Here is a 10,249-nt window from a genome sequence, read left to right as displayed (position 1 = left end):
AAATTCTTTTATATTTGCTCTGACTGGTGTGGCTCAGTAGATTGAGTGCTGGCCTGTAAATCAAATGGTAGTTGGATCAATTCCCAGTCAGGGCACATGCCTGGGTTGCAGGCCGGTTCCCCAGTAGTGGGCGATCAAGAGGCAACCACACATTGATGTCTCTCCCTCTCTTTCTCCCTCCCTTCCCCTCTCTAAAAATAAATAAAATCATTAAAAGAAATCTTAATTCCACACTGCATTACTAATCAACCCCTTACCTTCTCAGTTTCTTTTCATTAGCAACTGCATCTGCAGTCATTGCTCTTAAAATTGCATTTGTTAGAACTAACTTAAAGTTGTTTTATAAAAATAATTTAATATTTTTCATAAACAATCCTGTTTTTTGGACTGCATGACTAACTGGGGGGGTTATCATGTACTCAAGAAATATTATTGTATGAATTAAAATCAAACTATGCCCGTAAAAAGATTTAATGCCTGAATACAAATTGTTTTTTCCCTCTAAAGTTACCCCCACTGAAAAGGATATGGAGCCTTACTCTATATGGAAGGCTTAAAATCAAATGTAATACTGACTGTGTATTCAGATTTTAAAAGAACGTATTTCAAAACAATTTAGGAACAAGGATGATATGCTTTGGTAAACTCTATCATAAGGCTCAAAAAGGATTTAATGATGACCAAGGTTAGTGTCAAAGATGTATGAAAGGACACTGAAACTGTTCTACAACCTAGGTTAAAATTTTAGAAATATTTTAGTATGACATACAATTGACATTTAAACATTTTATCTGCATCTCTGAAAGTTTTTGTTTTTTTACTAAAAAACTTTTCTTTGGGGAATCTTGTCATTGCGAAAATAAGGGCATAGTCTTATATTTTTGGCTAGATTCAGAACTCAAGTTTTAGAGGCATGTTAATGGAAGGCAGAGTAATTTAATCAAAATATAAGAATATGAAAGTTAGGTTGATCACCTCCTCAAAGAGGCCTTCCTCGAACATCTCAACTTATGGATCATCTAGTCATTCTTTTCTTAAAAGTATATTTTATTATTATGCTATTACAGTTGCCCCAATTTTTCCTCCTTTGTCCCCCTCACCTGGTACCCCCCTTCCCACCAGCAATCCCCCCCTTAGTTCATGTCCATGGGTTGTGCATGTAAGTTCTTTGGCTTCTCCATTTCCTATTCTATTCTTAACATCCCCCCTGCCTATCTTGTACCTACCAATTGTGCTTTTTAATCCCTGCACCTTTCCTCCCATTCTTCCCCGCCCCCCTTCCAGCTGATAACACTTCAAATGATCTCCATACCTATTATTCTGTTCCTGTTCTGGTAATTTGCTTAGTTTTTTTAGATTCAGTTGTTGGTAGTTGTGAATTTACTCTGTTACTTTGTTTCTTTACATATCACTTCTCATGATGTGAAATGAATTATTTACATGTTTATTACTTGTCTCCCTTGAGGAGAATGAGAACTGCATTGAGGGCAAGGGCTTTGGCTTGTCCTATGAAACTCCAGGCAGTAATGAAGGTTGGAAGCATGAGGGAAGCAGAAGGAGGCCATGAAGGCAAAAGCAGCTGGAGTGGAAGGAGGGCTCCAGCAGTTTATTTAGCCTCTAAGTCAGTTCTCTGTGGGCTGTTGTACATGCGATGGGTATATATAAACCCAGGACCATCCATACATTTGCTCATTTTTCAAGATGCACAAAAGGAACCTCCCCCTCCCCTGGAAACCAGAGAAATCCCTGAACTCAGTATATTCAGATTAGTCTTCTTTAAGTTCCAAAACAATAATGTTTACAATCAACCAGGGATTTTTCATTTATAATACTAGCTCAAATTTAAATGTTCTATTTTTATTTTTAGAACCAAACACATGCATGAGGGGGAAAATACTACATTTTTTTCCATGTTCTGTTTCAAAGTACAGATTTCTAAATATAATTGAATATTCAGATAAGATTGTTTTCATTTTTTTGAAGAAATTCAAACTTATGAAATAAAAATATCACGAAGATAGTTATCAGTATCAACAGAATCTGAAAATTGTTTAAATAAAGCATCTTCAATTAGAATATTTAACTTTCGGTTTATCTAAAAGAAACATTTTTAATAATAAGTTTGTAACATCTTTTTATAACTAAACACAAATCAAATGGCTGAGGCAAAGTCATTTTTTGAATAACAGTTAAGATTATTGCTTTAGTACCTGTTTAAGTGTTCTGATTTTTACAGGCTATTTTCAAATAAAACAACTATATGGACAAAAATATATGTTATCTTGATATTGCTTTAATGCTATAGCCTCTTTTCAAATTACTTCCTCTTGATTGTAGTTCTTTGCTTGACCTTCCTCTTTTAAAGATCTGTTTGTTAGAGAAGAACCCTAAGTATTCCGAATTCTATGCTATTTGGTTAATGTGACTAAAGAAGCTTATCTTGGGAGTTATATTATGTTTTCTAAATTCAAAATTTACTCTAGAATAAATATGGTTGAATTACACTGTTTGGAGACCTGTGCTATATAACATAGCTTACTAACTTAAAACAGTTTGAGAGAACACTGAAGGTTAGCTATCTGTGCAAATCTATTATCACATTTTAGGGCCCACTAGCACTTGAAAAAGTTCTATCTAGTTGTGAGGAATCTGACAAATCTTACAGAAAACAGGAACTGCTGTTGGTCAGAAAGGTTGCTAAAGATCATAGTTACACACTATATACCCTGTTGTTCTACAGTAATTACCATTAAGGCATTTTTTTACTTTTGTGGAATGTTGAAAAGGAAAGAGTCTGAGACCTCAGCACTAAAAAACTTGTATTTGTGTTACATTATTTAAATAACTAAAATAACACAAAACTAATGGCATAAGCTAAAGACATTGTTCCCTATTATTTGTCACAAAAACATCAAAAACTGTTTAAATTGTGAAACACAAATACAAAAGATAACATTGTGGAAAAAGCTGTTACAGAAAAAGATATGAAATGTGCTTTAATTTTAATATAATGAAATAAAACTCCTTCAAACAAACATTTTTAAAATTTCTACTCAAGGACAAGCACTGAAAATATGCAAAGCTATTACAATATAGTCTATAAACAAAAATGAGTAAACAGCGATTTAAAGCAATTTGCCATGTTGGACATGGTAAAATTGTAAATTACATAAATAAAATATCAAGAATTATAAAATTATTGCTCTGACAACCAATACAAGTAAAAAGAATCCTATTTTAATCTAAGTCAAATGGTGTAACACTACCATAAACAATGTACCAAAAAATCAGAAACAAATTCTTTTAAGATTTTACTACTTTTGCTTAACCTTAATCATAGTAAATTGTATGTTTAACTCTCCTTATTCCATTAGAATAATCTCAGAGAAAATCTTTATATAACTGTAATAGCTGCAATAGGAAAATTTCAAAAAATAATGTTTCTGATGGCTAGGTGGATACTGAAAATAGCCTAGTACAGAGTTCACTAAAATAACTGCATGGGAATCATTACGGTATTTTAGATGTTAAAAATTGATTTCCCATTGCATTATATGATACATTCTGTTGCAGTTAAAACTTTTATAAAAGGCTATATGACTTATATTTCCTACCACACTTACATATACTTAAAATGTTAACATAAAAGTATGTAAGTAAAAATACTTGGAAAAACTTGTAAACCTCTCCTTTATTTCAGTAGACAAAAAACTGTTTCAACGTCCTGGATGAAAGAGTTCTTGATGTTGCCATGGAACTGGAAGGAAAAACAACACAAAGATTTGAGATAAGGCAGTGATGTAGACTAATGGCACATAATAGTACAGTGGAAAGACCTGAGTTAAGTTAAACCCAAAGAGACCTAAGTTCTAATCGAACATCTGCCCTTTACTAGCCATGGGATCCTGAGAAAGTGATAAAAGCCTCCCTAAGGATTTTCTTCATCTGCAAAAGAACAATAGATTCTAACCTCTCTCAGGCATCTTGTGAGAAATAAATGGAATAAAGGATGTAATAATGTGTCTGGAACACAGAGCTCACTTAGTCCTTCGCTTTAGTTCCATGTATGATGTTGAGCACAAGCATCATCAATGTTAGAGCAGGGGAGTCATAGGGATTTTCACATCTTTAGAAGGATATAGTTCCTGTAAGTGTGTGAGGTAATTTCCACAGATCATGTGCACTCATTAAAACTGAATGATGTGCTTATATTGCCTCCAAATTTTTTTAGAGTCACTTTTGGATACTATAATAAGTAAACAATCTTTTTTCCTTTTTTTTTTTTTTTTTTTTTTGCGCTTTTATTTTCACTTGACTAATATAGCCGAAAAGGTAACATTTCTGAGAATCAAAGCTGGACTTGATTCCAGAGATATCTTTTTTAGCATCACAACAGCTTAAGAACATTATTTAGAACACCAAAAAGCTCAAACTATGAGAACCTTTATGAAACAATTACATTCAAGATGTCTACTTTAATCCATAGGTTTGCCACATCTATGCTTGGTGTGTTTATCATTACAGGAGCAGCAGTAATGTGTCAGATTAACCAAAAAGGGTTATATACCCCTGCAGACCCTCCTTTAGAGTTTTTCCCAGATTATTTTAGTGAAAAATTCCCAGTCCTGTTTAAATTCATTTGGTGGGGCAGAGAGGGAAGGGAAGACACACAGATAATTATAAGACCACACAACACTCAGATGCCTTATCATATTGAGAAACACATACAAAAAGCACATGGGAGAGCAGTTCCAAGTTCAATGTGGCTTGCATACAGAAATGGAAGTGGTAGAAGTGGAGGCTATATACACAGGACTGTGAAGGACACTGCATTCCGAGTTAATCTGAATTTTATCCTATGGGTGTTAGGTGCCAGTGTCAACTCTAATGCACAGGTGCCCCTCTGATCAGGTCTCTTTTTTCCCCTTGTTTGTGAAGCTCCTTTAGGTCAGGAGTTTTTTCTTTTTTCTTTTTTAAAATTCACTTTTAAATATAGTTGACATACAATATTATATTAGTTTCAGGTGTACAATATAGTATTTATAAATTTATATACCTTATGAAGTGATCACGGTAAATCTAGTAACCATCAGTCACCATACACAGTTAACATGATATTGACAATATTCCCTAAGCTGTCATTAGGTTTTTTCATTAGAAATAGAACTATGTTAATAGGCTGCTTCTTGTCCAAATCAGTCAAATGAAATGAATTCAAGTAATTTTTTCTACTTAATAATTTGTAAGAAAATGCAAGACTGAGAAACAATCCTGAAATTTAAAAGAAATTATCTTACATTTCTCTGTTTAAGACCTTAAGAGATTAACTTTATTAATAGTATATTTTACTTTTAATAGTAGAATGCCTGGGTGTTAGTGAATAATAAGTTTTTGCAGAATCATTAATAATTGCTTTAAAATTGTGCTTTAACTCTGGCAAAAACACATTTCAATTTAATTTTAAAACTCTGTATTGTAATCATGATATTCTACAAACAGAATTATGTTTAAGGAAAAAATTTTCAAGTTCCAATGGCAAACTACCAAGTGTTCTATCAACATATCTCAAATCCATTTTCACTTCTGCCACGGTGGTATATTAAAATACAGAAGAATGATTGCTTTATCTGATTGAAGTTTCTTTTTCACCTGGTTTTATTCTATTTTTTCTCCATTTATTAAAATAATGTATATGTTCCCAGTCGAAAAATACAGAAAAACACTTTCTACACACCCCAAATTTTATCACCCAGAGGCAGACAGGTTGCAATGTGGTGTGCTTCATTTCAGTATTTCTATGCATTTCTTTGATTACATAGGTAAATTTATATGACAGTTTTAAAAACTGTCAATAAATATTTTAATAAATCCTATTTAATTTTCAAAGCATACTTCATGGTATGACTTGATTATAATTTTCTTAATGATTCCCTAAATTGAGTTTTGTTGAAGAACATATTAGTGATATTAACAATCTTTTATTTTCCATCTTTAACAACATACCCGACAACGTAATTTAACTCTGCCTGGTATTCAAACAATTTTATGTATCTGCACAGAAAAATGAGTGCTATGTATCATCACTTGTAATTCCACTTACATAAATACAAAGATAAAAGTAAAAACTCAATGCAAGCAAGCATTAAAACTTGTGAAACTCACCATATGTCCAAAGAACTTGTGGAAGCACACCTGAATCAGGAGGGTAAGGGCATGTCGCTTGCAGTAACGGCTGATAGGAAGCACACTGTGAAAAAGCTGGCTGCTGAACATTGGAAAAAATGGGTATTTGAGAAGGAAAATACCTATTTGCTGGCATAATGCCATATGCCTGTGGCCCCCCTACGAAGTAACCAAAACTTTGAGAGCACAAAAGATTAGAATGTGTATTTTGGACACTGCTTGGAACTGCAGTCAGGATCTCAGAAGGTGACTGTACTTCAAATGATGTTACGCCCTGGTATGTGTGGGTAATGAAATTGCCATTGCTGCTGCTGTAATGGTAAACATACCAAGCACAGGAAGGATATACAGTTCCAAATGAGTGTTCAGAAGAATTATATATTGGGGTACATGCAGCCTGTGGAAGCTCATTCCAATATGTGGTAGCATTCTGAGCTGGGACTTTAGGATTTTTGTTCTTTTGTTCAGAAAAATAATTTTTACTATTCTTTTCTTCTTCTGTTTGATTGACATTAAGGGTTATGTTATCAGATGTTTCAACAGGTACAGTGCTGGGATTCAATGTATCCATCACATATTCTCCTTTCGACTCAGTTTTTGCAGGTTGTGTTTCACTTATTTGTTGAACAAGTGTTTTGTTCTGGATAAATATGGGTTCTGGAGAATTAGTGCCTGTAGAATTTTTAATAGATGAGTTTAATATTTCATTATCTTGAACTTCAAAGACAGTGTCATTCATTTCTAAATTGGCATGGATGTCCTGTACAAAACAGAAAATAGGCTTTGAGGGCACTAATGCATTTGACAGAAGAGAAGCATCGGTTCCTGGTCTTATGTCTGAGGGATCTGGGGAATTGTTAAGAAATTTCTTCTGTGAGGGTGTTTCATGGTCTTTTGAAAAGGTTCCATGTACACTTTTTTGGTCACAAATTGCAAAAGAAGAACAATCTTTCTTATCACTTTTTGTTTCAGCAGCACTAAAATTCACATCTCTTTCCTTCATGCTATTTACCTTTTCCTGTTGTCCAGTGAAATCTTCGGATGCATCAGATGAAATATTGGTTAAATCAATTTTTCCTTCCGATTTCAACACGCAAGTGTCTTTTAGGTTCTTTAAAGGTAAAGATGAGCCACGTAGTGATCTTCTCATTTCTATCTTTTTTGAAGATCCATGGTTTCTTTTCAGATGGCCAGATGAACTCGGTCCTATTTCACTTTCACTTTTGGGATGAGACCTTGTGGTCCTAGTAAGTGTAACACATAATAAAAACCATTTTAAATATACAGTTGCAAAATTTTAACATAAATATACTTGAAATTTTTATTAAGGAGAAGAGTTCTTAAGATTAACATTTCTCTCTCTATTGGCTGTATATTTAAACAGGTAATGTATTTCCCCAGTTTTACTACCTTGGTTTCAATCTAGATACTTTTCCTGCAGAAGGTGGTATCCTCCACATTTCAAATACATATTTTGAAAATATATAGTGCTTCCAATATTGTAAAAAATTATTTTATGCTTTGGGCATTTCCTGATAAATATCTTTAGAAATAGAAAAGCATCATTGTTAAATTCTTTTAGTGTCGCTTCTAATTCGTATACCTCCAAACTATTGACAGTATTCTTTACTTAACACATAGCTATACATACAATTGGTGAACTACCAAATGTGCCCCACCCCTCTAAGGTCTTCTGTTATCACTAACTGCTAAGATATTTTGTCTGTTCAAGGTCCAGAACAGAAAAAGCAAGCTTCCAAAATTCCTTGTCAATTTAACATTCTTGTCAATACTACATAAATTTCAGTTTCAAGCAGGCTGAAGGAAGCATCCATTATGGGAATGTATAGAACCAAACAGTTAATACAGATATCTTTTAGTGTCTCATCAAATTCTTTTAATTACATCTGCAAAAGAACATGTTGAAAAGAAAAAGAGTAACCACTCCTCTACAGTCAAGAGAAATTAATCTTTGGCCTTGAATTTGTATTTTCCACTTATGAAATTAAAAGCTCCACATTTTACTTAATCCAGCTTCCTTCAAAAGCACTTTAATGAAAACCTAGATTGCCATCCAACCCCACAGAATACTTTGACACAGTTTCCAGAAAGTACAATTTTGACTTTTTCTCGTTTCCAATGATGTTTCAGTGATGCCCTGACCTGACAGTTGATTATACGTCCTTTTATATATTTTCTTAGAGGATATTCTTCCATGAAAATAACACCCTTTATTAACCTTATTATTCATTTTCCTGCTAAGTGAAACCGAATTTGATTAAGTGGCAAATACCACTTATACTTAAGTTACCAAAACTAAGATGATTATAGAACTTGTTTATAGGTTATCTTTCTAACAGCCTATTCATCTTTACACCACTATATAACTATTCAAAATTTTATATAAGTATATATTATAAACATACAAATATTTATATATAAAGTTTCATATAAATAAATAAGTGTGTGTGCGCACGTATTTTTCTGGCATATATATGCATGTGCCAGGAAATAAAATGCTGTATTTAAAGAAGTAAAACCAAGTAAGACATAAATGAGGATGTGCTTTTTTGTACTTTAGATTACTCATTCTCCTTCATAAAATGAAGATGGAAGAAAATGAAGCTTATCATAAACTGAAAATCTTAGTGAGCTGAATGAAACAAGAGGTGGTCAACAAGTCCAGTGGTGCCACTTCATGTCAAAATAAGGAAAATATAAACAATGTAGTGAGATTTCTCCTAAAAATAATTCAGTTTAAAGAGCTAGGCTTTCTTTTGAAAGCACATTCTTCGTATAGTGTTAAAACATCCTTTTTTGAAAACACTGGTATGCTTATAATACATGCCTCTGTCTATGACTAAGCTCCCGCTTAGTAATATAAATTGGCAATTTGTATCTTTTTAACCAATTTTGAAATGTGATGGTCTCTAAAGTCCACAAGTTTAAAAAACTCAATCTAATCACTTGTCCTATTCTTTTAAGCCGTTCTTAGTAAAACCCATCACTAAGCCTCATCAATTCTTTAAGTAATGTGTCAAATATGACTTTTACTTTATTATTACAATATCACTCTTTTCTAAGTCCTGTCTGACTTACAACTTCTAACTGTAGTCAGAATCTCCTTACCCTTTACATCTTTTAAAAAAGACATTTCACAGGACACTATCCTTCAATACTTACAGAATAAAGTTCAGTGTCTTTAGGCCTTACTTAACCTGCATAATCTCACACCACCACCTTCTCCCTCTTTAGCTTACTCTTGTCCCCTAAATTACATGTATGCTACAACACAGGTATACATAAATAAATGGTTTAGTCGTGTTCTTCAATATGTGCTGAGTTTTGTTTAGTTTTTCTTCATATAGGGCTGTCGGCAACCCCTACCTTAGATGCTTGAATGTTGCCTTCTCTCTGTTGATTTTTGCAGTATCTTTCTCGTTAACCTATATTTAAAAGATACAAAGTAAAGCTGCATTGGTGATGGTTTAAAATACAATATAAATATTATTTTAATATCAGATATTTGCAATTGCTAGTTCTGTCATCATCTAAAATACAGTAACACTACCTTCATTAATGATTCTCCCCTTCAAAAAGCAGTAACTCTGCCAGACTTCCCATATTTCATTAATGTTTGGGGAAAATTTAAAAAAAAAGAAATTTGCAAAATTTTTATCCTCATATTTTATAACAAATCTTGGAGTCCATTTACCACTGCTCCCTCTTTTATACCTTTCAGTAAACTAGTAACTAAGCCCCATCGTAAGTAATGTCTGCCAAACATGGATTTTTCCTTTCTTATTCTATAAAATAGCACACTTTTCTAAGCCCTGGATGACTTACTACTTCTAACTGTACTCAGAATGTCTACCTTTAAATTATTAAAAATACACGTTTCACAGGACACTGTCCTTCGACATGTAGAGAATGAAGTTCAAACTCCTTAGGACATTTCATAATCTGAAACAATCTCCATCCTTAGCTTGTCCACTAAGTTAAATTTTTTATTCCAGACTTTTTAAACATTTCTCAAGATAGGTTAATAAGCATCGAGTCTTTGCTC

General features: G+C 33.1%; 1 protein-coding gene across 1 annotated transcript in view; it reads right to left on the bottom strand.

Annotated features, from left to right (window-relative positions):
- Nucleotides 1–3,336: 3,336 nt before the first annotated feature.
- The window catches only part of TEX15 (testis expressed 15, meiosis and synapsis associated), a 74,000-nt gene continuing 67,087 nt past the window's right edge, over nt 3,337–10,249 (bottom strand). Inside the window, exons 9-11 of the mRNA XM_054565774.1 lie at nt 9,571–9,629; nt 6,163–7,427; nt 3,337–3,757 (exon numbers count right to left, since the gene is read on the bottom strand). Of these exons, the coding sequence (XP_054421749.1) occupies nt 3,717–3,757; nt 6,163–7,427; nt 9,571–9,629 (1,365 nt within the window). The 3' untranslated portion in view covers nt 3,337–3,716. The remainder of the gene's footprint in view (nt 3,758–6,162; nt 7,428–9,570; nt 9,630–10,249) is intronic.

The sequence above is a fragment of the Pteronotus mesoamericanus genome, unplaced genomic scaffold, assembly GCF_021234165.1.
Source record: "Pteronotus mesoamericanus isolate MK-2021 breed Mesoamerican mustached bat unplaced genomic scaffold, CSHL_Meso_final contig_169, whole genome shotgun sequence".
Classification (NCBI taxonomy): domain Eukaryota; kingdom Metazoa; phylum Chordata; class Mammalia; order Chiroptera; family Mormoopidae; genus Pteronotus; species Pteronotus mesoamericanus.
The sequence above is the reverse complement of the archived record's forward strand: the minus strand, read 5'-3'. Positions and strand labels throughout refer to the sequence as shown.